The 27,770-nt window shown below is 39.4% G+C and overlaps 1 protein-coding gene across 1 annotated transcript; it reads right to left on the bottom strand.

The window, feature by feature from the left end:
* Nucleotides 1–656: 656 nt before the first annotated feature.
* Nucleotides 657–27,202, bottom strand: LARP4B (La ribonucleoprotein 4B). The gene is made up of 16 exons (XM_088528172.1): nt 23,982–27,202; nt 22,585–22,732; nt 22,208–22,369; nt 20,351–20,432; nt 19,281–19,417; nt 18,577–18,680; nt 16,706–16,816; nt 16,129–16,182; nt 15,568–15,777; nt 13,028–13,134; nt 12,271–12,525; nt 10,797–10,842; nt 7,419–7,583; nt 4,293–4,417; nt 3,537–3,645; nt 657–3,037 (listed from the first exon to the last, which is right to left on the bottom strand). The coding sequence occupies exons 1-16, from the start codon at nt 27,129–27,131 to the stop codon at nt 2,744–2,746; spliced, it is 5,259 nt and encodes a 1,752-aa protein (XP_088384298.1). The 5' UTR covers nt 27,132–27,202; the 3' UTR covers nt 657–2,743.
* Between the last annotated feature and the right edge of the window lie 568 nt (nt 27,203–27,770).

Here is a 27,770-nt window from a genome sequence, read left to right as displayed (position 1 = left end):
GACTGTTGCTGGGTAAGCAGTAATTACAGTGTATTGACCTAGCACAAATGGCAGCAGAACACATTAGAACAGCACAACACATCCTGCTGGTCTCGATATATTACCTTATGTACCAGTTGAGCATTACGACGAGCTGTACACAGTTGCTGTAAGTAACCATTTGTGAGTGTTTGCAGCTGGCAAGCCTCGCACTTTCAGCAGACAAACAAGAGGAATCAAACAGCCGGCCGAAACCATACACAAATCTAGCTACCGTTTTCACTGCCGCTGGGGAAAGGACAAGCATCTTCAAATCCAATGACAGGACTAGTTTTAGCAGTTTGGGGGATGTTGTCAAAGTCCTATCTCCTCCCACAGCATTTACAAAGTGCGCTTTTTGAATGAGAGAAAAAGAAAAAAAGAAAAAAAAAGAAAACAAACAAACAAAAAACCCCCGGATTCCAGCATGCCCTATTTTAACCAATTCTGCAGCATACAACAAGCTGGATTTAAAAGGTCAACTAATTACCAATTGATATTTATAGGAGGAAAATTATCAGGAGTTAACTTCTATAATTACTTTACAGCTCTATTAATCATACACTTAGGAAACGACTGATATTATTGAGAGAAGCCGACAAGAAAGCTTCAGCACGTATTTTCTTAGCAGTCGAAAGTATTTTTCCAATTAAATTTGATTTTATTATTGACTTAAAATTACACTTGGACCGCTAGAATTCACTATTTACATTGCAGAACACTTCTGAATTGGTTAAACTGCTTGTCTTTAGAGGGACTTATGAAAACATTTGAGGGCTTTCAGATAAGACTTTCATTCCATTTCCCTTTTGCAGTGAAGAGGCAGAGTCAGTTCAGCACACCAGAATAAAATAAGAAAAAGAAAAAACAACAAATTAAAGTAATATTCAAACCACAACATTTAGTTTATCTACATCCAGCTCAACAGCAACATTTATAATATCAATAATTTTTATCAGATTTTTTTCTTTAGGGTACCTTTTTATATGTTCTGATTATTTACAACTGTACAAGCAAAGCACACACTTCCAAGTGCACATATTTAATACAGTATTGACTATTTGCATTTACAGATTTTTCAACAATCTGAAAAAGATCAACTGTTTAAGATCTTTAAGGTATATTACAAAAACTGCTGCTAGCTCCTGTACTACAGTATGTTTACCCAGTAAGACCAGTGACAATAGATACATACTGTAACTGAGTAATTCTGTATTCCACTCGTGCTAACCCTCAACGGGGTCAGACCTCATTAACTCTAAGCTGTCTTGTACAAAAGTTAAGGCAAAGTCATTTTCAAGTTTAAATAAAATTCAAGTCTTTAAATATTGGATGGAAATAATTCTTTAAAAAAATCAGTTGTTTAAATAAACTTTTTTGTGGAATAAACTGTACTGTCATAGTCAGCAGGAATGAGTTTTGTCTGAACTTCCTGCAGCTTAAACACTCAAAGAAAAACTTTAGGCATTTTAAAACAAAAATAATTTATATTCAACTTTATTAGAAACTTGCTAATTTAGTGCATCCTTGTCCTTCAGAAAGCGCATCACTTCTAAAGTAAATAAGTGTGAGAAACCTCATCCCAGAGGTAAACATCAGGGATCTCTTCCTCCACCGCACACAAAACAAACACCATTATCTCACGTCTTGGAAAATTGAAATCCGAATGCCAATGCTTGTAGTTACAGGAAGACGTCAACACAAGGCTGACTAAGATATGAACTCTTTCAAAGAGCACTTGGGGCAGAGTTGTTTTTTTTTTTTTTTTAAAAAAAAAAAAGTCTACACAGAGCACAGGGGTAACCAGAACATACAGCGCTGACTCAGTTAACTCCCTTACAAGCACAGGGAAGCTACAGTTATCACAAGAAGGCTACAGTGCTTTCTCCTGATAACATCCACTAACAGGCTTCACCCACCATAGAAGCTCACAGACTTAATTCTTTCTATTCACAATGTGCTTTGTATTTGCAAATTATAACATCAGTTTTATTCTGGAGTGAGAAGATGGTTACTTGCTTGCAGTAAGTCAAAAACAGAAATATATTAGAAAGACCACTATGGTGCTCTGTAGGATTCATTTCATGTGTGCAAAACATCAAAAAGATTAATTTTTTAAAAACGCTAGAAACAACTACTTGTTTAACCTAAAAGTGCAAGTTTGTTTGCTGACATCTTGGTACAGCAGCCCAATAAAAAAAATCTTCAAGGTCACATACTAATTTGTAAAATATATCTACTTCCTTGCACTCTACACACTAGCTGCCGTTATCAGTCTTTTGGACACTTTAGATATGTACTTGCAGACCAGTTTATTAAAAATATTGCAGCAGCACGTTTCTGCTTAACAGTTTAGAAAAAAACTCACTATACAGAGCTTGCACTCACACAGCCACAGAGAGGCTTAATAAAAAGTTGATTTTTTTTTTTAAAGACAAATATTTTACATCTTGAAAAAAATAATCACACTAAGCTTCACCTCCAATTAAGCACCAATCTAAATGTAAAGTTTAGAACAACTATCCAGAAATATCCAGAAAAAATAGAATATTTGTCCAAGAGGGGAAAAGTATTTCACAGAAGAAAAAAAAATTGCAGGCATTGTTACATGCCTAATATCACTGCAAGCTCCTAACCAGCAACTCATTCTCAGGTATCTTAGTGGGAACATGGGTTTAATTTGTGGGAAGCAGACCTCTTTCCAAATCCCTCCCTGGTGTGGATTTCACTGAGGAGATTTGGGAGGAGTATTCTGTTCTTTATTTAAGCGTTTGCCAACAGCTGGAGGGGACGATCTGCGCCCTGACTGTCTCCTCTGGTCTTTGGGTTGTCCGGGATGTGACTTTGCAGGAGGAGGAGGAGGAGGAGGTTCTCTGTTTTTCTCTATTGTTTCTGTGGGCTTTCTTTCTTCTTTCCCACATGCTACAGTGTTTGGCTTCTGTTCTTTCTGGGGTTGCAATGTAGGAGGATCCTTAGTTGTTCTCTGGCAAATTTCTGCATAACTAGGTTTTCGCAGTTCCTGTGGAAATCAAAAGCAAACAGGATGGCTGAGTTAAAGTATCCTGAGGACTGGAAAAGTCATTTACTTTTATTAACAAAACAGGTAAAGTCTTTGGCAAGGAGGCTGCTGCACTTAAAGAATTTAGCAGCTCTATAGACAAGGAGGAGCAAGACAAGCTAAGTATTCCAGAACAATGCCATTTTGCAACACAGCAAAATATTTCTGATTAAAGCAAACTGAAACAGTTGAATAATGATGAATATCCTGGTTTAAATATCAACACATATATTACCATCTCTATTTAAAGAAAATAAGGATGCAGCCAAGAAAGAAGGGAAGCCAGAGACAGCTAGCCCAAAAGTTACCTTACTATGAATTACATAACAGTATCATGCAGATAATCACAGACCACCGACATGCATTACGTGATGAAACAACACTGGGTAGCAATAAAACCAACATGCTGTTAATTGCAAACTGGATCATTATGAGAAAGTCAGGTAATGAGGTCACTTACTATGGCAGCCCCATTGACTTGTACCGATTTACACGCAGTACTGAGGGTGGAAGAAAGCCTTTCCGTACTCTGGGGGTCCTTCTGCTGCTTGTCCACAACCTTGGGATCCCTGGAAGCATCCAGCAGGAAGAAGGTCTCATGAAAAGCGAAACTTCAGGACAGACAAATGATCAAATACAGGATCTAAAGCTCTATTTGATGATGATCATGAGGAAGTTACAGGTGTAATCTGCCCAACACTATGACTAGATTTAAAAAGGCTATCAATTATAAAAAGGGATATTAACATGCAATTTGACACAACCTAGGAGTTTAACATTTCAATAACATGCAAATTTTCACTTTCTCCTGTTACTCAAACATCTAGCTCAATTTATTGTGCAAGTTCCAAATCAAGACTCACTGAAATTGTTATTTACTGTATGGACAGTGACACTGCTCACAGTATGGGAGATTTACTGCCTGTGCTTCACATCCATCTGAATGCGAGACAGGAAGATCTTCATTAAATTTTTAAATACTTGCTAAGACTAAAATACAGCACTAAAAAACCTTTCATCTGCTGAACGTGCACAATTATGATAGTGTGTAGAAATTTATTTTTTATTGCCCTTGCTGCAAGTTCAGCATATAAAGTATTTTTCATTGATTCACATTTTAATAGATATTTACAGTATTCCACCTAGCCTTCTGGTGATGGAAAGTACAAACGTGATTCAGAGCAGAACAGTTACAGCTGTGAAATGAAGTCCTTACTCAGGAGACTGGGATGGCGAAGGAGACCTTTCAAACGTCCTGGGCAATGCAGGAGACACTGGCAACAGCGGCTCTCGAGGAATTCCTGACGGAACAGTGTTTGTACTTGCATCCACGTTTATGTTCTGAAGGAAGAAGAAGAATTAAAGCACAGAATGGCACTCATGGTATCCGATTAATACGGTTTCCTTGTAAATACAAATCAACAAATAAAAGTAAACACATGCTGATGTATAAGGATAAATTGACCACAGGAAGGTACAGAAGGACCTGACATATGTGTCTGGTGACTAAATAAGCTTTTTCCTGTGTAATTACTCAGAAATACTGACAAAGAGTTCCCACACTATGGCTCTTTCCCAGGAGGCCTGAAGCTTATTTCTGAGACACACCTGGGGAACAGAAATCACTCTTTTTAACCTCTGCATCTGATGGTGACAGTCACCTTGCACTTGTTTACATACCTATAGTCTGCCTATTAAGAAACTCTCCTGCGTTTCTGCACTAACCACTGGCTTTTGCAAAGCTATTGTCAACAGCAAGTGCTAAAAAAAAAAAAATCCAAATCCTAAAAAGCTAATTTTTGACAAACTAGGGTATAACTGTCATCTAGAAGTCCCTTTACTTTTGCTATCATGTGTTACTAAACAAGGCGCTTGTTTTTCCACAGGCCTTAAAAGATTTTTCCAGTGCCCTTCCAGATAAACTCCAAGAGAAGTATACATCGTAAAAATCAGAATTTAAATTATTGCAAAGTAGAAGGAAAAGAGGAGACTTTACACCTTGAAAACAAAATTCTGACAATGTATCTATTTCATTTCCTCTAAAAACCCTATGCTTTTCTTCTTGGTTCTGACCGGACAGATTCTAGTACCAGGACTGATTCTGATAAGCAGAAGAGCAAGGGAGAAGCACAGAAAGGACAAAATAGCCACCCCTTTGCCCTGACACCATTCAAAGGTGATCAAGCACAAAACTTCCATAGTCACTGATAGAAAGGAAAGTGGTATTTGATGACACTGTTTTAAAAATCAGCCACCACAGATGACTGTGCTAGATGTAAGTCTGATTCACAGTAAAACCAGAAGAGGTGGATATTTAGAAATACAAACAGCTTCTGTGGTTTTACTCACCACAGCAATTTGTACAAAGGCTTGAAAACTGCAAGGTGCTGAGCACTGTAACCCAAGTTCATTGCAACCTGTAGCTACATGGCTATGCATGACACTTGAAGCACACATGCAAGTGCTATACCAAGCAGGAACACGCAGTCCCTGGTACCATAAGGCTACAAATTCCTTTTTTTTTTAAGCTGAGATTATAAACTTAATTGTCCCCAGAGCTACATCTGCAAGGGAGCGCTGCAAGGCGAAGAGCAGGAAGGACCCTGCCTGGGCCACTGTGGTTGGATGTTACACGGCCCAAGCTCTCTGAGCTCCCGCGCTCACGAGCGGCTCTGCATCCGCGCCAGGAGGGCTGCGAGATGGGCAAAAGCGCCGAGCTCAGGGTGAAAACGGCAGCCTGTATAAATAAAGTCTCAATGGCAGCCTGTATAAATAAAGTCTCAACTTGAGCACGTCTCTAACACCTTTTCTGGAATACAGCGTCTCTCTTTGGAGTCAGTTACTATCGTGTTATTCATTACTCGTGGCAGCAATTCTTTACTTGCACACAACTGCACAGACATCACCCATGCAAGCCAGAGATCTGGAAAACAGAAGTAGTTCCTAAATGTGACATTGCATTGCACTACCAGAAACCACAATGCCTGAAATGGATTAAAACTGCCTCTACAGGAAACAAGCGTAGGTTCATTAAACTGACTACGGTGGAGGAGCAATGGGTTTTAGGCTGCACCAGCAACAGAGTGCTGGCACTATACATAAAACTGCATTATGCTAAAGAACTCCCCAGAAATAACACAGGTAAAAAAATTGAAAATAGGTAAATCCTGCTAAGACGACCATAGTATTGGCAGACTGCCATATGCAAGGGGAGCTTGTAAGTTAACTCAAAAATATCCTGCTCCAGTGTTAAACACTGCTAAGCCCCGTTTTGTCCTTGCTGCACGTGGCTGTGTCCCAAAGACGCAGCCCTGGGACGCAGCGATCCCTACTGCCACTTGCAGCAGTCTGAATACACAGCTTGTCTGTGCAACCATTGCTTTGACTGCAGGCTGCTCTTACTGCCTTTTTTCGCCTTACCAAGAAATAACCCCTACCCATCCCTGATAAATGGGCACCAAACACAACACTTCTGCAGGAGACTGCTTCTAAAAGCAAAACATAAGAGTAATATTACAAGTATAATTTGTGTGTTCATGAGCTTACTGTGCTCTATCCTGGTTTTAACCTCTTCAGTTGTGGTACAGCTACCAAAACACAAACCAGCACTAAAGTTAGCAGGAGAGATAACAGACTTCCACAGCGTAGACTGTTCAACAGTGCACACTGTTTTTATTGCTCTGATGGAGAACATACTGTCACTCACAGATGGTGCGGTAGTGGTGGTTTTAATTAAGAATGAAATCTATGAACAGCTACTGAAAATTAATTCTCAACTGCATCTCTACTACATGCTGAAAGCAAAAGCCAACTCATTCCAGTAAATTTTTAAGCTTTCCCAGCAATTTGACAAGACCACTCTCCAATCTGGCTGGTTGTGGTAACACTTTTTGCCAGCTGTGTACCAAGAGTAGGTAGGTTATTTATATTTCAGTGCTTAGAAGTTTGTGTTTGTCACTTGGAACTGTGGTATATACAATTCAGAAGTCTAATTTTCAAACAGAAGGAAAATTTAACATACATTTTTCCCTCGTGTCTATTAAAAAGCCTAAAGCAATTAAGAGCAGCAAAGAGCACACTTTTCAATCACTGTCAAAAACTAGGTATGCTGGTGCACATATCCCTCACCATTTCTAAAAGATGGTCCAAAATATTTTAAGACATTAAGCAGCTGTACATCACTAATGGCTTTAAAAAAAAAACAAACAAACAAAAATACCCCCACATTTCTCACGATCCATGAAAAACCACATGGATTTTTCTCTGTATAAACCACCAAATCCAAAAGCAAGAGGTAAGCAATACTCGGTTTTCCCACCCAAAATGCACACTGACTACTCACTCTTTCTTTTGACGTTCCTATTACCACACTGGACAGTCTGTTTTCAAAAAGGTCTTCGGTCTTTAAATTGCCAGCGGCCCCGGGTAATGGAGGAAAGCTAGATAAACCCAACTCAAAGCTAGGAGATGGAGGTTTTGGGGGTGGTGGAGACTGTGTTTGGCCTCTCTGGAATAGAAATAACATGTTGAGAAATAACATGTGAGTTACCACACTGGATGACAGAAAGGAACGCCACGGGGCTCTAAACCACTCAATATTTTCTTTTGACCAGTATCTGTGGAGCCCTGAAGAGACCTCCCCCTCCCCTCTCAAGAAAACCACACAGAACCCAGGAAAATGCAGCTTGTTTTCCCACTGCTGCTTTTAAAATATTTAACTATAATTTAAGACTGAGGGCATAAGGGTCCTTAAAAGTTTCACGTGTGTACGCTTAATGCAACTAAAAGCTAAAAAAACAATCGCCCTGTCCATTCCATTGGGATGGACACTTACACCAGCATAGGAGGAAAACCAGACTGTTTTAGATACCATGATACAGTTGCAATGCAGGTATAAAACCTCCTTATGTGCAGAGGGCAGCACTCTAAGGGAAAAGCAGGAGTCAGCAATAGGCTTACCTCGTGTCCATATACATTAAGAGCTGGCAGGACAGCACGCCTGGCATGCTATGGGGGCAAGGGCATGTTTGCTCTAAGCAGTTGTGGGAATTAGAATATTTCTAACTGTGTCTGAGGAGGGAAAAAAGGGGTTCCAGGCCAAAATGGCTGAAAAACACTAAGGGGCTAAAATCTGCAACTGCAGACAGCAGCTCAAGAGTTAAATGAGCAGTCCATGCAGAGATCACTGAGGAGTGCTTCTAGGAATCTGTAAAGCTACATTTGGTTTACATGGAAAAGCTAAAATTCCTTTGATATATGCCACAACTGAAGTTACCCATTAACTTCATCTGCATCTTGTAAATACAGAATAACTGTTTCATGGCTGCGCTCATGTCAAGATAATCTCAGATTCAGAATAATAAATGCAAAGTGATCTGGAGATGATTCCTGTTTTGAAAAGGGGAACAGTTGCTGCTGGATAGTTAAAATGTCAGAACAGCACTTCTGGACAGCTCACAAAGCAGCATTACTGGCTCTTTTCTCCCCACTTCTTTATCATGAAAACACAACAGAGATACAAAATCACCCTTAAGGTCTATGTGTAAACTACAGTCTATTGCAAAAGTAGCACTAAGGACATTTTTGGGGGGCAGAAGGAACAGGAGAGAGAGGCAGGGAAAGAATAAATACGGAGGCAAGACTCCAACAGCTGCCACTGGCCTTGCACTGGCCAGAACACACAGTTTAAGAGCACTACAGCAACAAAGACTGCAACCCCTCCACAGGGAGGTCAGTTGACCAAGGGCACTGGGACTGCCCTTACCCAGCACAAACTGCAACAGGGATCAAATTCCACTTTTGAGAAAACCACCTTATATGGCAGCACTGGAACTTCTATTAAAGGAGACGGAAGGCTTGTAATAGATGCTGCTTTTATCTTCATTACTGTTTTTTTTTATTTTTAAAGACTATACAGGTGAGTCATAACAGACACGCAGGAGACAAAGAGCCTGGATACATTAACAGTTTGGGTTAGGGGGCCAGGGAGAAATTCAATCGAATTCAAGCAGCCAATTGCATAAAATTTTGCTTACAGACCTCAGCCACAAGGAACTGAGCAACTGTCCCCACACAAACTGCCCAGAAAGCAGCGTGCTCTCCCCAGGGAGAATATCCCTGTTCTCTACATCTGCTCTTTTCAAAAACCCAAGGAAGTCACTGCTCCTTTCCAACACAGCCAGGTGCAGCCTCGGCCCACGTTCAGTACCTAACGCAGACCCGATCTCGGTAGCTCGGAGGGCCGGATCTCAGTGTGGCACTCGAGGGCAGGCTGCTCACGCAGCCGTGCGCAGCGGGGCACGCAGCTGGGCCGCAGCGCAGCGCAGGCTCAACACGCACGGGCAAAACAAGGCCAGGAGGAACCTGGCTCCACCGGCAGCAATTCAAGTCTGCTCTTGAGTTGAAGCTTCAAAAGTTTGTGTCTGCCAGTTTAAAGTTAAAATAATCTTTAAAGTTAAAGCTGACACTCAAGAATCTCTCTGTTTGGGAGTGTCTGAGGCAATCCTTTCACTTCTGCCACTCTTTTTGTCAGTCATGCCTAACCTAACCCATTTCCCTGTTCTTTCAAAGGCAGAAAAGTGTTGATGGCAAAATGCCAACCTAAAAATTAAAGCATTTCCAAAAGGGCAAAAAGCAGTACTGAGAACCCTGTGTGTAATTTGAACGCAGTGGGCTTTGAGAAGTTTGGCAAGAGCCAAAGGGAACCACCTGCCTTTATATACTCTCCAAAGCCTTGATGTTCCTTTTTTTATTGCGTCCCGTAAGGCTGCTGAACAGCAGGAGGCCCAAATACACAGGCAGCTATTCCAGACCTCTAAAGAAGTGCTGCAGCTCATGCAGTGGGGTTACCTTGCAATCTTAACAGTAAAGACATAGCTTGAACTTCATGAAATTGCTGTGTGTGGCAAAAACTAATTGCAACAAAGTGTCTGATTTTATAAGATTGGACCTCACATCCTACTAAATAATGTTTATTGATATATATCCACTGGCAAACCCCAGCTTCCCCCAAATATCCTGTCTACAGTATTCATCTTTAATTCAAATTTAGCAAAATACTACTATTAATACAGCACTAGTATATCCACCCTTACATGGTGCTATTACACAGTTTCAATATTCTTTTTAGGGGGTGGTATCTACTGCATAAACTACCCTTAGATGAAAAATGACACTAACTCCCAGGGCCAGGGGGGGAGTGGGAAGATCAGCTTTTCATCCCTCTTCCAAGGGGAAGAAGAGAGATCTTTCTCCTCAGATTTGGGGGCCTGAGCAGGGAAATGGTCTAGGGAGGTGTTTGGTTTTAGAAATGAAACTGATCACTTAATGTGTAACTAGACTGTTAAATTATCAACTGACACATGGACCTATATTTATTTGTCAACATCTGTATCTATGATTATCGCGCACGCAGGGTGTTGAACATTAGCTTAGCTGGCTCTCCATGAACGCAAGTACAGGCATGCTACAAAAGAACACTTCACTAGGAAGATGGAGATTCTTCGCCATTATAAAACAGCAGTTTTAACTTTTTCCCCAATTCCTGTATTAATGAACTATCTTCTCCAAAATCCAAATGTAATAAACTCATTAGTGGGCTGTTATCTCTAGTCAACTATTACAGTTGATTGTGCAATAGCTTATCTGCTCTTCCACATAGTCCATGCTATTGTCTTGCTGTCCTGTTTTATTAAAGCTGAGTAAGGTCATGAACACTCACTGTAAACTTGTCCTCCCTTTTCTTTCGGTAGCCATAGGAGTTTTTCCTAGGGGAAAGAAAATACAATTAGAAATTCACCTATTTATTCATCTTCATTCTAGATAGGAAAGATATCTTCTGGGAAAAGATATCTAGCAAGTCCTCATTAAGATAAGGGTACCAATACAACACAAATCAGTGCTAGAACACATTGGTTACTAATAATTTCAGCAGTCAAATTGCACTGTCAATTACACACAAGGCTTGGCCAAGGCTTTCAATATCCAAAGAAGAGTCTGGTACCAAAAAAAATGACATTTGTTTTGTTTTCTTTAAAATACAGTTAGTTACTTTACGCACAGGTAAAGCGCTTTTAAACATTTTAAATGATTTTAAAATCATGATTCTAAAAATCTTTTTAAAAATTTTAAATGATTTTTTTCTACCCAGTTCTCAAGCAGTAGTCAAAATTTCACAATGGCTTTAACTCAATTTCAATGCATTTTGTAATGTTTTCTGCGTAACTTAATATTCTAGATATATTCAATCCTGAAGCACCAGAATATAAACTTGAAGTACTGACTATTCTTGTACATTTCTGTAATCCTATAGTTTTGAGTGATCTTGTTTTTTGGTCCCTTATTTAATCACATTTTCATCCATTAACACAACTTCGCAAATTAGAAAAGTAATACAATCCTTGCACAAAATCCCCATTTAATTTTGCAAAGACACAATACATGCCTAATATAGGATCATCTGAGAAAAAAAAAAAAAGATGTATCTGCCAATTCACTAATTTATTCTCAAAAAGCAATCTGGGGACAAAAACAACCTCTATTAAACATGAATCCACACAATACTTTTCTCTAAAGCACTTCATAGAACTGTACGGTATTTCAGAACTTATCCACTCAGTTCTCAAATTAAAAATGGTTCTGCCAATTTTCAGCTCCCCAGATTTTTAACTGCATAATAGTCTTTTTAGTTTCAAATAATACTATTTTTATCCCTCTACATAAATCCATTGTCTTTGTTAAGTTGTACATGTCTAATTTGTGCAAAATTCCTTTTTTTTTTCTCTCCCCAAATTGACCTAATTAACAATGAGCACTGATGATGGGAATCAGGTACATAGTCTACACTGCTGAACAATGGAATGGAACTACACTGTTAAATATAAATAATATGCAGAAACTTTCTTGACCTACTGTAGAAAGTACAGAGGATGAGATACTGTTATGGCTGCAAACTGTCCATCAGTTACCATTACTGGTTTTAACTTGCTACGAAAGTACATAGCTCCACTTTGCCGTTGTTATAAATTTAGTGCTTTCTGTGAAGTACTTTCCAACATGATTTTAGCTTTGAGGAGACGGTCTGAGTTTAAGACAGTAGTGAGGACAGTTCTCATTCCACTCCTTTTCTTCCAAAAGGAAGGAAAGAGAACCAAAGGTACCGCCTTCTTCAGAGCAGAGCTGCAGAGAGCACTCACCTTCCTCTACCTAATCCTGGAGAGGAGTCAACACTGGTCTGCTCCATGCGGCCCGTTCCTACTTCCCTCTTGGTGTAGCTCGTGGTCGCGTTCTGCATCCGTGTCCTGTTTTGGCCCGGCTGCCGCGTCTGTGGACTCCTGACGCCATTGATTAAACGATCAGCAGAAAAGTTGAATATTGTAGGACTGTCTAGAAGCCCAGGTCCCCTTTCTGCACTGGGTATTGTATGTCGTATATGGGACTTGCTAGGATTCCTACAAATTCAAAAGTCATTTCAAGATACGCACTATGAGAGATCTTCTGAAGCCTTAGTCTACGCACAAAATTCAGAAGTGGCAAACGGCTCAGCCTTCGTTTGTGTATTTTGTTTGTACGAATTGCCTGTGTTCATTCTAACAGGGCATAGGAATAACCTTTCCAATGTCTATCTTAAGCTACGCCCTAACTAAAAACTACTTGAACCTCAAAATGTTACGCAGCCTGTTGAACACCCATCATCATTCAGACTATTTTATCTGAATACCCTAAAACATGGAAAGAAAAGTTCTTGGCTCTCAGAGAGTCCACGTGCAATCACATTGTATTCAGTAATAATTAATAGCACTATTTGATCTTTGACCTCACTTAATCTTGCACCAAGTTCTATTTAACAACATTTTCAAGTTAGCTGGCATTAAGATAAACAGATTAAACCTACATGCCAGAAAATTCAGGAGTGGATATGGGTGTATATTGCTAAAAGATGGTTGGACTTGCCTGTTCCTGGGAGGGTATTGTCTGAGTGTAGTCAGTGGAGAAGCAGCAGGCTTGAAGGTCGGAGATGTGAACCCATTGATAAATCCAGTATTTGGAAATGGTGTCACCTAAAGAATGTATTGCACGCTCATAAGTACAAACAAACTGGGTACCACGTTCACAAGTGCAGAGCTGACCACTCACACCGGTATTCTCCTTACCAAAACAGTGACTATAAAACAGAGCTAGTCTTTTCTATCCTTCCTAAATGGATAAGAACCAATTAAAGCTTATATGATATTCAAGAATAAACCTTGATATAACATTCCCATATTCTAGCTAACAATCAAAATAATATTATATCTAATATAATATTCTAGCTAACGATCAAAATTTTACACTAACGCTGCCATCCCAAATCATTCAGACTAAAGTAATGTATAAAACAGCAAATGCTATCACAACAAGAGGCTAGGAATCTAGACTCTAAAATAAGCAACCAAAACTTTAATGTAGATATTTTAGGAATACAGTTTATCAAAATATAGTTTAAGTGCTTTCTGCTTCTCCAGATACATCTCAAATGCTGTAAAAATCAACCAAAGCAGCTCCTGAACCTGAATAATGAAGACGACACTACATATAATAAAGGAATATAAGCTTAACTCATTGCTTAAAGGGACATTAAGAACACTCAGTCCTCAAAGGGAGAAATTCCTTTTTCCAGTAATTCCAAAAGCATTCTTTAATTTGCTTTTACTGGAAAAGTAATTCACTTCATCAGAAAAATACCCATTTTCACAAGCACTAACCAGATCTTTACTCAAAAAGATTCAAGTATTCCACTTGGTGAAGAAGCAGGTAAATATCAAATTTTGAGTACCCATTACCGTATTCTAGTTTCAGAACAAAAATTTTGTACCAACACAACTGTGCGTATTTGCTCTCAAATTAAAGATGAGACAAAGTGCTGATAGCATTTACCTCTCCTCAGAGGAGAGAACCTTTTGCTGCTAAGCTGGCATGAAAGTCTCCACAAGTAAACCACAACCCTGTTTTATAAGAATTATTCCAGAGTTGCTTTTCCTCCTGGTCCGCTTCCTCCAAGTAATTCCTATTCAAATAGACCTTTCCCTATAAAAGTTTCAGGAAACATCATACTACATCCATGCACCCAAAACGCAGCCAACCAACGACAACAGGCTGCGACACAGCAGGAGATAAAGCTCTGCCAGGTCATTTTGTTTTACTGAGAAAGGTATGAGACCTGCAGGACGCAGCTTGCAGTGTCTTCCTCTGAAGGCCAGGAGCAACAAGCTTTCTGGAGCAGAAAACAGGCCAGGATGACACAGTGCAGACACACACCATTGTACTGATTTACATCTTCTGAACAGAGCCACCCAGCTACTTCACTGCCTTTGTATCAAAGCTGTGCAAGACTCAGCCACAGCTTATACAGAGCAAGAATCACACCCCTTTCAGCTGCTGCTACAGAAAGGCCGTGCCCAGGGCTGGTGTTCAGCTCCCTGCCTTGACTCCCCGGCCTTCCTCGCTCCCTTCGAGGTTTCCAGTGCTGGTGTCCAGCTGCCTCCCCACGCATGAAGTGTTCAGCACAGCGACTACTCAATGAGCTCGCTGTTCGGTATGCAGGAAGTTTGCTCAAGTTTGTTCAAGGACACTTTAATCCTCTGCCAAAAGACCTCTAAGAAGCTTTTCCTTTTGAGCACTCCTACCCCAGTTTCTGCTACCCACAAGTAAAGATGCATTTCTGAAGGTGAGGAAGGGGTTTCCTGTGGGAAAACTTTACTCTCACAGCCATTACAGGCAACTAGCCCCCTTAGTTTTTGTAGGCTGACAAATGAAGAATAGAATAATTTTGATGTGACCACCTTCATAAAGGAGGAAGTACTGCAGGATGCAGTGGATGGGATAGAGTCTTCGACCATGAGCAGATAGTACAAAAGGACTCAAGACTACCATCTTATCAGTCTAGCTAAGGCTTAACAGTAGCCTTCAAGTCTTTAATTTTTAAAGTTTTCTTAAAAGTAAATACTTAAGTATTTGAAGTATTTTTAGTTGTAATTATTGAAAAAGGAACCGAAAAAGATGTTACTTTCCCACAGACATTACTTCAGAATACACCAAATGGGGTAAACCAGCATGTTAAGTCAGAGCTTATTTTCTTGCTGGAAGACCAAGATGCTAAGTTATCCACATTTATCTGATTCCATTAAGTTTCCTAAGTACTATAAAAACTGATTTTCTTGCATTCATGTATGTATTCTGAAGATGTAATCTCTTTTGACTAGTACTAAAGGCAAATAAGCAACTCCTGCCCTGAAAATCAAAAGGTTAGAAAAATGAGAAAAAACTCCCTCTAACTTGAGAACAGATGCTATTTTCAAGTAACTGTCTATTCAACTGGAGGAATTCTGGAGAACTGCTTTTCAAGAAGAATCAATATTGTGACCTGCCTCTTCAGGACATATATGCCTCTTACCTTATGCCAAAAGGCTCCAAACCAAAACTATCTTAGAGAGCAAAGCAAGGGTTTCACTTACCAACGAAGGGTCAAGGTAGCTGTGTGCAGCTGACCAGGTCTGGGGGGCAATTAAGCTGTACAATGGAAACTGCTGTTGGGGACTGTATACTGGAGGTAAGTAAAAAGACGTTGTGTAACGCTGTTGTGTGTAGAGGTTCATATCCAGAGGTCTATACCCATTCTTTGGCAAAAATGTGTTTATAGCTATTGCCTTTGCTTTTATCCTTGCCTGCAAAAGAGATTAGATAATTTACTAGAGCAGCTTTGCAAATTAAACCAGCGTGGTCCAAACTGGCAGCTCTCAAACTTGCACTGGGCACTTGTCAGCCACTGTGACCTCCTTCAGGGAAGGCAGGAGCAGCTGAACACTTCCTCCCTGGCCCTTTGCCAGGAGGGATATGTTGCTGCCAGAAGGGAGGGAAACAAGAGAAGTTGAACAGCATGCGCTGCATTTCAAAACCCAGACCCAGGTCAAACGGCTGCCGAGACTGGACCACCTTAATTTACAAAACAAAACCAGCAATCCCCACAAAAAGCCAAAACGTATACATATTCCCTCAAAAAACAAAGCTCTGTTTACCTTAATTGGTTTCCCTTGGAAAGTTTTCACTTCTTCTCTAAGGTATCTGTAAGCCTTTAAAAAAAAAGTTATTGTAAGATTTGCTGAATATAATTTAAATAAAAGGAAACTGAAATTTTGACAGGCTAAGCCTAAAAATAACTCTCAGTGTCTGCTAATGTTATACTGAGAAACAACTCATTTAATTTGCATCTGGTGAGATTTATATGCAGCAGTGCTTTAGTGGCATGTTTAGTGCCAACAGTAGCAACATTAAAACAAAATTTTAATTCTTATGATTGAAGCATATTTCAGTTTGTCATCTTAAATACAAATATTTTGGACACAAATATATTTGATTATAGCTTTGGCCAGAAAAGCAGGATATTCAAACAAGATAAAGCCTTTACAGGGTCACCTTTAGTAATATGAATAACTTAATACTAGCAAAGGACACTGAGTTTTAGAGGTTTTTTTGTTGTTTTTAGCTTGTATTCTTATAAGCATGTAAGAATTATCTCCCACTCAATCTTCCCTCAATTCATGTTACTTCCTTTTTATTTTCTAAAGGAATTGAGGAAAAAAACATAGCAATTACCTGCTGTGCATCGGCTTCTGACTCAAATGTGATGAACCAGTTGTCGTTATAGGCAAACTCACAGTTGATAAACTTAGGCAAATTATCTCCTTTGAAGAGTGCTTCTACCTCCTACGGAAAGGGGTTTTGACAAGAAGGGAGAAAGAAAACAGGAGAAGAAAACATCAATTTAAAATGCATACTTATTGAACTCCAGGTAAGAAAGATTAAAAGCACTTTACAGCTTACAAAACTGGGGCACTGAGAGCTTTTCAGAATACGCACAGTAACGTTTGTTCACAAGCTTCCTGCTAGTTAAAAGGAAGAGTTAGCCTATCTAGGCCATACAGCAGGTACAGGCTGCTTACTCGTTTTAGATTAAGGGAGCTGAAAGCCATTTCATTCATAGCAATACTTAAATTCAGTATTAAGTGCAGAAATCCACTGAAAAAGCAGTTTCATCTTCCCTATCACCACTGCATTAAGCCACTTCTTGCTCTTCTCCCTCCTTTTGCAAGGCTGCCTCCATTCACGAAGTGACACAGACTAGGAAATGAATTCAGGAACAAGCCCATTTCTTCGCTCCCCCCAAAGTCATTTTTGGTTAAGGGCCACAAAAAACTCAGCATTAGTGCAATGAAGTGGATAGGAGCTCCCTTGCCCTCTTGGCAGAAGCTTCGGGATACATTTCAGGTCAAGTGGTCACAGATTCAAATATTTAAGAACAGGATTTACATTACCCCATAAACAAAGCCAGCACTACAGCAGAACAAACTTCACTTACATTTGTGGTAGTTAACTTGTATAACACAACTTTTTGTTAGAGTTGACACAAGCAGCACCAAAAAAGCAACACAACCTGCGAGGCCTTGCAGTATGTTTGAACATGGCTGCTTAAATAACACCTGACCACATTGAGATAACAAGTGCAGCCTATTAAGTCTGTCACTTAAGTCCAGATTTTTCATTCTGGCAAGTTTAAACATCTCACTTCAGACAGCCTATTTTGAAAGTGAAGACTCATCAGAAATTCTGGTTTTGCTTTTAAGCATTTAAGAGAGATTTCCCAGTGCTGGCACATCCAGCCTGACAAACAGATGACAGTGGGGAAAAGCAACCTATGATATTAAAAGCTGGGCAGTCTTTGAAAAGCTAAATTTCATTCAGAAAGTTTAAAACAGCTGACATTTCTAAGCAATGTACTTGGTATATCTAGTCCTTTTTACCTCCAATTCCTTTATCATGCACTGCAAACTGTAAAGTTTTAGTTCAGCAGCACCTTTGGGTTTTGTATGAAGACAGGCAAGAAGAGCAACTCTTTAAGCATTATTTTCTTAAAAAATTACATAAAAGATAAAAGCATTTCTACCTTTTCCTCCTTTTTCAAGAGGATTGTACCTATGGCCCAGTCATTTTCTAGTCTTTCCACTAGTCAGCCCCAGCTGCTCAGAGGAGCACTGAACACCTTCCACATGCAAGCTCTCTACCCTCATGCTCCTTGCACAAGTCAGTGGAGACCCTTACTGACTCATTCTGACACCTTCACCCCCAGAATTACGGAAATATTTGCAGTGCCTGAAGTTCTTTACCCTGAGAAGCTTCCATCTGCAGCAATGGCTTTTTCCATTTCAAGTGAGGGACGTTTATCTTTACTATTTAACCAAGGAGCTAAGAGCTAAGCGCATATAGATAAACCAGATTCCAAGAAATGACTCATACTATCTTTAACCAAACACAGCAATGTCAAATTTTCAGGCCTTTCTGGAACTACATGTTTTACTGCAGTTTTCCTACAAGCAACATGCTTCTACCCAATACATTCACTATTGAAGCAGACATTATAAGCCAAGATATAGAGGAAAAATGTTCTTCATTGACTATTAAATACTTACTTCAATGGGCGTAGATTCAGGTACTTCACGTAAAATCACGATACAGCGATTCTGATTTGGCCTAACTTTTTCTCCCTTCTCATCCACTTGGACTAAAGGCAACGCTAAAAGGAGAAAAGAAAAAAGTTTTAACTATCAGTAATTCCAATGCTTCAGCATACTAAATACTGCTGCAGGCAATTTCGCACTTTAAAGTTGTTTGTGCTAAAATTCCAGCTCCCCAACATTAGGGAACAAGAGGCAGAAGATTGAGGACTGCTTCAAATATGGAACTAACCAAGTGTGTCCCTGCACCTGCACTCTTTTCTCCATTTTCTAGTCTAGAAAAATCCCATTTCCTTATCTTTCATTTTTAAGTGATACATTGAGTCTCATTCTTCCTTGATTCTAATCTTACTGGTAAGGTCCAGTAGCCTTGTTGAGAATTTAGCCTCAAATTAATCAGATTTACACAAAATGTTACTCAACATTGCAAAAGTTAAATAGTTTCTATGAAGGATATGTGAAGATGTAAACTACGTGACGTGTAGTTGAAGATGTGAAGATGAAAACTACAGTCCTGTAACTGTGATAGCGAAAGCAGCTTCTAGCTTAGACTATTTAATGTTTTACAGAAAGAAGATGGCATTTTACTGCAGAACATAGAAAAAAAATGTGCTATGGCAGTAACCAAAATTCTGTCTAGACACAGGACCTTTACTTACACCTCAGCACTTCAACAATCAAATCCATATCGGTACTGAGTTTCTTGACATGATCGAGGTTTGCTACTGTCATTATTGGCACATACTGATCACTGTCCATCTGTGATATAAGGTACATGTCACTGGCAAGGTTTTCTCTGTTGGGAAGGAAAAATGGGATCATGTCAGAGACCTGGGGTTAATAAAGACTGGAAAAAGCTAAGACAAAAAATCAGTATCATGTAGCAGAAGACAAATTCCTATAGTAAAGTTTACTTTCTGTGTTTTCACTAACTCCCCCCATTCACTTAAATTCACCTGTTTCACTTCCTAATAATTACTGGAGAAACTATTTGCTCCCCCTGCCCGCAGCGGGAAGACGAGTTGGCATCTTCCTGTTAAGGCAGCACACTATCCCCACAAACATGCAGGACTGATGACAGCCTACCATATCAAATGACCACTGACTGCAACTGGTGATGCAGGAGGATAAGGAATTGTTCTTAGTTACTAAGATTAGCTGTTTTTGATGTATATATATATATATTTTAAAGACCAATAAATGAAGATAAGGACATAGATTGCTTTGATAGGCTTTCATCATTCTATACTGGAGCATGTACTACTCAGAAACTTCTTTATTGATTTACAGATCCCTTAGAGATCTACAGATGTGTGTACAAAAATCCTTGTGCGTACAAAAATTCTTGTCTATTTCCATGCAAATTTACAAAGATTAGCTCAAAACTAAGACTTTCAAGTAACCTGAGAAATAAGTTTTAATTTGCAAAAAACAGTAACAGGCATCTGCAGTTACAGATCAGGTCAATTTTAACCATTCTCACTGCAAAACAGTGTGTTTACTTGTTTATGTTTTAGGCCCAAAAGCTTCAAATGAGCTATAGGTGGTACACACACGTCATGTCCCGGAATCTGTGTGCCATGTTCCCCAAAATTTCATCCTTTGCACTCACTTTTAAAGGATTTCTGTAGAAGAATGTATTAACATTTACCAATTTAGGTCACAGGGCCTCATTAGTTATCCCAGCTAGCTACATTTTCATCTATTCATTATGTGCTACATTACATACCTAGATAAGCAGAATTCCAGTGTTTTTTTAAGCAATTCCCGTAGATCTTCCTGACCTTCTGGCTGCAACTGTTCAGTTCCACCTATTTAATAAAAAAATATTAAATTTGAAATGTAGTCCTGCTATATTATGTATTAGATGCTTGAATCAAGTCATCCTATCTATTATCAGCTATATATTTAGTAACTAGCTTTCCAATTCAATAAATGTCTGCTGTGTATTAGTTGAGTGCTTACCAAAATGCCAAAGGAATACTTATTTAAAACAGCAAAGTTGAAGAAAAAATGTCTTAAGTCACTTCTAAACTTTGATTCCCTAATACACAAACGGATGAAGCAATTTTAGAAGAGTAGTTACAAACACGCCCCAAAGTACCTATATGAAAAGTTCTAGGTAAATTTCAAAAAGCTTACTAACAGTAAGCTACTTGACTAACAGTATCTTGCATTAAAAGGAAGAGAAAAACAAAAAACAAACACCCCCCCCCCCGCCCCCCGGATTCTCCTTACATGAAGATTTCAAGATTCCTACAGAAAACCCTAACTATACTGGGTCTAAACTAAACCTAACAAGCCCTATACTAGGGCAAGCTGTCGTGAAAGCTCCTAGCGTCATGAGCAGAAGAGCCGTTCAAAGATCATAAGTTTAGCGTTGCTTTTAGAGATTCATAAAGTGTTAGTAATATGTTGTGTATAACATAAATTGATTTTACACCAGTTATTAGAATCTTCTTTCACTTCTATCTGTGACTTCTATCCTTTTGTTCAGATTTCCTTCTTAATCTTTTTTTCTTCCTAAAGCAAATTCTAATCTCCTCCCACAGTTTTGTGCTTCATAGTTTTTGTTCTGAAGTAGATAATGCCAACACTTGAGAAGTGAGTATATCGCATATTGGCTATTTTCCCCTCATCTTAACTTTCCTCCTCCAAAGCTGTAGAGTATCCTGATAGTACCAGAATGATATGCAGACTTAGAGGCTCTACCTCTGTCACTATTTACCCCATGAAACGTACCCTAACTGCTGTTTGGCTGCTGCTGTGGTTAACCATTCTGGTCAAGTAACGGATAAGCTAAGAGGTTCTAACACCTCAGAACGCTGTTCTCTTTTAGAGTGCTAGGCACAATTAATGTTATTTACTATTTGCCAGTTAATTATTATTTATTATCCACCAATAATACTTACATAGAAGTGTCAAAAGGGACATTCAGTTTTGAACAAAAGGAAGGATGAGGCTACAACCTCATGTCTGATTTTTGTTCAGCTTAACACTCATACTCTTTGGGAATCATGCTTGCCATTTTAAATGCACATTATAATGAGCAAGGCACCATCAGTCCCCCTCCCTCATCATGACCTTCAATATAGGAGTGCCCAGCATGTTCCCCTCCCCTTCCCATTCCCCTTCTCAGTACCAACAGTTATCCTGACACAGGCCTCTTGGAGACTTGCCCATTTCACGCATCACACATAATCATGGACTCATCTCTATGCTGGTTTCCAGAACTTTCTTAGAACACAACATCTGCTACAAACTACAACAATTAACGATTATGCTGAAAACTTCAGAAAAGCTCATTAAAAAGAATGTAAAGAGTTTATAGTAGTTTGCTGCTTCTTCTGGCATTTTAAGTGCTTGACTGATTTTTAAAGCATTATTACATTAATGCCCCTGAGAGAAAAAGGTAGATTAAACTCATCTCCATGTCTGACCAAGCTAGAAACATCCAGCTTTGATATGCAGATAACTAAACACAGATATCTACCCTGACACGCTTGTACTCAGAAAAGCAAAACAATAAATGTCCATTTGTTTAGGTTTTTGGAGGAAGCCCAAAGAAGCATCATCGCTTTCTGACCTGTCTGGGTGGTTTCATGCATAGACTCATACTCGGAAGGATCGAGAGCCAGCGGGTTCATATCTGGCTGGTCGGCCACCGGGACAGCTGGCAAGGGCTCCTGCAGCTCTGTCAGCACCGCGTTCTGGTGCTTTTTGTCGCCATCACCATTGGCATCCAGTCCTGCAGCAACGGGGACAGGGGTTACAGACACATTCACAAAACGACCCCTCCAAGTCACAGTAACACATGCAGTTAAAACTAAATCTGAAAAACATAAACAACTAAAAATTTCTCAAGTATTTCCACTCATTTTAAAGCAGGAAATTAAAATTGAGAAAGTTCTGCACTGATTTTTACCTTTTGCTTGAGCAACAGCTAGAAATAATTATTCCTACCTTCTTTACAGGAATCTGGAGGTTGGTCAGGTATTTCTTCCCACGTTTTGCTCACACTGCCATCAGTGGCACCACCTGCTTCCAAGTGTAACATATGATTTCCCCACACCTTTGCATTAGGATTTAATTCAGAAACCTTGGTTGACTCCTACAAAAAGGAATTTTTTTTATTATGTATTTTGTGGATATGTGCATATACGTACACAGTTTCAAACAACGGCATCAAGTATACAATTCAAGATAGTATTGGCAAGCTTCATCACATCTGAATACAGTGGCTGAATCCAACAGCAATTTCAGAGTGACTCAACTGTGCAGCACAGAACACATTTCCCTGATTAAGAACTCCCAGAAAAAGTTGGCCAAGCAGCTCAAACTATGACAAACACTCCATGCTCAACTTCGTTAAGACTGACTCTGTACTAGCCATAGACTTTAGGCAGCTCTATAACATAGATGTTAATTCACTATTGATAACATTATTATATCTATTCATGTGAAATAACACAAAAGCAATTTTTTGGACCCATATAAATCAGAAATTTTAAGGAAGTATTACAAGGAAACTGAAAGCAATGAAAGGTGATGCAATTTTAAGAGATGAATAAAGCATTAACAACAAATCAGGTCAGGTTTTCCTTAAGCAACGCCAAAAAGGAATGAACTACTAGCTCATCTTAACCTATTCCCTTTATCTTGGATTAGAAATTTTTACATTAAATGGTTACCTATAACTATTATATAATTCATATTTGCATTTCAGGGATTACTTGGCACTACCAACATCTATAATGCTTCCAATAAGCATGGGACAGTTTTGTCTCAATTCACTACTAACTGAACAAAATGCATCAAGTTATTCCATGCCCGTAATAGGTTGATGTGTTTTAATATAAAAATAGTGAGAAAGAGGATTGTTCTTATACACTACTTAAAGTTTACTAAGATTTGTTTTGCAAGCACCAGGATGCTAAGAAGAGTACAGAGTAAGACAAGCACTTCAATACTCCATGAAACTGAGCAAAGACTGAAGATTTCTGAGATTCCACAAACAATTCTCCCTAGACGAAGGCAGGGAGCACAATTAACAGCCTACAGACAGCTTCCCCATCACATAACAAAATTAGTCTCAAGTTCCTAGAAAATTGCTAGAAGTTAGAAACAGACAAGTGGGAAGGCAATGGGGCTGAAAATCCCCGTTTGGTAACATTTTCAACTGCTACATGGCTGTATAGCATTCAACTTTGCAAAGAAAGAGAGACACTGGTCAGCTTCAGGACACAGTAACACACGAAATATTCTGTTTGATGAAATCAAGATTTAAATTATTTAGTTTATTCCTATTCACAGCTTTAGTTTGAAGCTTTAACATCAAATCACACCCATAAAATACTTACAAATTCATCTTTATCTTGCCATCCCCAAATACCAACGTTTTCTGGTACTAGCAGCTGATAAGGGTATCTTGCCACTGCATATGAAGCGCGTGTTAAATCTTCAGGTTGGCTCTGGAAGTCTTCACTAGCTAAACACAATTTGTCATTCTTCACAGGGTTGTTGGGAATGGCATTATTCCATAAAAAGCCCATCAGATATTCACCATTACCAGTTGTTACGGGGTCAGAAAGCAGCTGATTTGCCAAGTCAGCATCGCCCATCTGAAGACTTATGAACTGCGACTCTATTTCAGGCTGGGTATTTCGTCTGTCCAGTTTGTAGGAATGTTTTTGGTCATTCAAAACATCTCCCATCAGCTCCAACACACACCTCTCACTGCCTTGCTCAAATGCTGCAGCAGAGGCACTGGCTATCTCATACGAAGGTGTAGCAGCGTATTTGTCTACCTGTTTCGGGTCGACACAAACTCCAAGCTCCTGCCCTGCAAAAATCTTGTGATCTGACTGTATTTGTTCACAACTTGTGGTCAAGTCATTCACTTGAGGGTTTAATGTGTCACTGGTATTTTTCTGTTCAGTTGTCTTGGCTTCTAACTTCTCTAAATTCTCACTAGTTAAAGCCTGTACATTGCCAACTGAAATGCTAAGAACAGCGAAGTTTTCCTCCTCTGAGTCAGTACTCACAGTGTGTTTCACTTTGCCATTCTGAAGAACAGGTTCCTTTGGATCACGTACAGATTTTTCATGAGCTTCCAAATGCTCTTCAGTAAAACACTCGGTAGAAGCCAGGGCATGCATGGCCTCTGGCTCTCCATCAGCATGGTCATTTAGCTCAGGCTCTTCTACTACTTTATGATACACACTAGCATATGAATTTTGACATGATGCAGGTAAATAATTGAAAGCTTCATGTAAGAGATTACTATCATCTTCGTAATTTTTAGAGCAGGAATTTTGATCATGAGCTAAGTCTTTATTGCAATTTAAGGATTTTTGGTTATGATCGACAGTAGCATCGCAATTCTGCTTGATGTTTTTTGTTTTGTCATAAGCTGTCTCGTTTAGATGAGCTTCACATTCTGTCCATTTTATAGATTCTCCTACACTTCCAAGCATTCTGGCAGAGTCAGGCCCAGCACTCTGCTGACTTTTCACTGCAGGGAAAGAACACGTAGTCTGGTGTTCATCCTCACCATTCAAGTCAATTTTACTCATATCCTCATGTTCGAAAGCCTCAGAAGAAATACTGTTTTGGTTATCCGAGTTTGAGTAGTTGTACACTTTATTTTTGGATGCCTTTTGTGAAATCTGAAATTCTAGGCTGTTTTTCTTTAGGAACATTTCACCTGTGCTTGTGTTACGTAGCTCATGAGATGCCAAAAGGCCGTCACTTACTGATGACTGATTTGTGCTGAAGCTACCAACTCCCCCGAGAGTGCTGCTCGTTTGCTGAACGATACTCACACAGACACCTTCCATCACGACATTATGACTTGGAGCTTCAGATGATGTCTTGTTTTCAGTGCAACCCTTAACCTGAGTCTGAAGATCAGAACTGCTTTTCAAGTTTCCCTGCATTTCAGTCATGTTTGAAGCTTTGCTGCTATGCAGAATTGTACCTGGGTGTTTTTCTTCATTCTTCAAGAACTCTTCCAACACACTGGAATCAGGTGCAAGCGCCTGGCTATCACAACAAGTACTGTGAAATGGCCTCATTTCTGCATCAGAGTTTTGCTTATTTTCCTGCTTTAGAATATAGTTGTCTTCAAGCTCTTCCACACTTTGATTCACTAAAAAGCAATCTCTATTTGTTTCATGTAACTCTAATGAAAAATTTAAGTTACTCGTATTCTCTACTACCCATTTAGTATCTTGGTCACCTCTAGTAGCATCCACAAGTTTCACAGTATCGCAGTTTTCAGTAAGTGGTTCATGCTGACTGACACCATTACTTACTGTATCAGCTTCCTTTTGGGTATTCTCTGGGACCCCTTCATTCCATACGTTCACTCTTAAGCCATCTGTTACTACATTCTCAGTATTTAACCTATGTGCTTGACAGCTGCTAGCCAGTAAGTTACCATAACACGCCTGGATGCCCATACTACAATATTCCTTTGTTTTGTTTTTCTGCGTGTTTGACCTCTCCTCTTTTTTATCCAGACACAGCTCTTTCTGTGAATTAAACTCAGCTTCCACTTGTGCCGATTGCTGCACTGGAAATTCCTTCTCAGTGCCTACAGACCGTGCCACACTGCACATTCCTTCATCAGTAACAGCTGAATTATCTACGTCTGCTGCAATCTCTCTGTGTGCGGTAGCTGGCACCTCTTCGTCCACTTTCAGATCTTCAGCATCTACAACACAAATACTATAAAATTCCCAATCTTTTACACCATTTCTGTTGTCTACATCAAGATGGGAAAAGGTTGGAATTGTCTGTCCAAATGAATTTGAAAGTTTTGGAAGGCTGTTGTCTTCAGTGTTTACTACTGCTTCATTCTGTCTTGGATGATTGCATATAACTGGATAATCCTCCAGAAAGCTCCTATTTAAGGAAATTTCATCCTGTGAGCCTTTGTCTAGGATTTCTGGTAGGGGTGAGGTAGAAATAAGATCAGATGCACAATGTTCTCCAGCTATATTTTCATTATCAATAAAACCATTAACATTTCCTGTATTGCCCACGTGCTGGGTGCTAGAGTTCTTTGCTCCTCCTTTGTCAATAAGCCCCTCTCTCTTTTCTTCGCTCTTCTGCAGATCGTCACGTGTACCGGAGACCTTCAGGTGACCAAAGGAATTAAAGAAGCTGAACGGTCTGATTTGCGCTTCGCTAGAGACGCTCTCACAGGGAGCATTATCCACACCTCCATATGAAGGATATTTTGCTTTTCTACCCCAGACCCCAGATTTAGAATTTGATGCCACGCGATGGTCAGTACGAACAGGCTCAGCGCTGCCTAACGTGGCTGCCCCATTAATGGTCCTTCCCCCTGTTCGCAGATCCTTGCTTTCCACAGTTCCTAAAATCAAAGATAAAGTTTTACTTATCCTTGACTCCGGTGCTTCCTCTTCCACAGATTTTTCTAACAAGCCAGCTTTCTCCTCATTTGTGCTGTTGTTCAATTCTTTACTGAAGCAGCAGCCCATGATTAGTAGGTCGTGTCAAAGGAGTCTTCTCATTGCAATCCCCTTTCCCTGAACACTAACCTAACTTTCTGCTGCTGCTGAAGAGACAAGCCAACACCCAGCCACCAAAAATAGCACATTAAAACCATGCAGGAGGTTCACATGTCATTGCCACTCAAAGTCCAAATCCCAGTAGCTGAGCAATGTTTTAATATTTTATATGTACTGCAACATTCAAACTAAATGATTTTCCTAATGAAATTACAGACCATTTACAACTATAAGTCCCCTAAAATCTCACTGTTTAATTTTCTGAAGTTTCTTTCGACCAAACCATTAAAATATTTAAATATGCATGTGTGCCAAAAAGCTGATCTCCTTTAAATTTTACATATCCTCCCAGACAAGGATAAATACAATCTGGTTTCACACATTTAAGTCCAATCTGAAGACAAAATTACTAGTAGAATCTATTAGATCAAACAAGTTTTATAGCATTTTTTTCCTTCTCCTCCCTCCCCCCAGAGCTGAACCTACACCGAGTTTGCTCCTTTAGGAAAAAACAGTCTAAAGATAGATAAGACCTCATGTATTCCATTAAACAGTCATTGTACGTTATCAGAAGCTAATTCTGTTCCAAGCCTTTTTTAATCGTTATCT

Source organism: Tinamus guttatus, unplaced genomic scaffold (genome assembly GCF_059628265.1).
Source record: "Tinamus guttatus ecotype Peru unplaced genomic scaffold, ASM5962826v1 Tinamus_guttatus_pri_ptg000306l, whole genome shotgun sequence".
Lineage (NCBI taxonomy): Eukaryota > Metazoa > Chordata > Aves > Tinamiformes > Tinamidae > Tinamus > Tinamus guttatus.
Note: the sequence above shows the minus strand (reverse complement) of the source record. Positions and strands in the feature narration are given on the sequence as shown.

What these genes read in the sequence shown, in the direction of transcription:
- LARP4B (XM_088528172.1), bottom strand. Translation starts at nt 27,131, where the DNA reads ATGGGCTGCTGCTTCAGTAAAGAATTGAACAACAGCACAAATGAGGAG. An exon ending in AAAGGGAGGACAAGTTTACA is followed by an intron (nt 7,584 to 10,796) that starts GTGAGTGTTCAT and finishes TTTCTATTCCAG; the next exon opens with AGAGGCCAAACACAGTCTCC. An exon ending in TCGCCATCCCAGTCTCCTGA is followed by an intron (nt 3,646 to 4,292) that starts GTAAGGACTTCA and finishes GGATGCTTCCAG; the next exon opens with GGATCCCAAGGTTGTGGACA.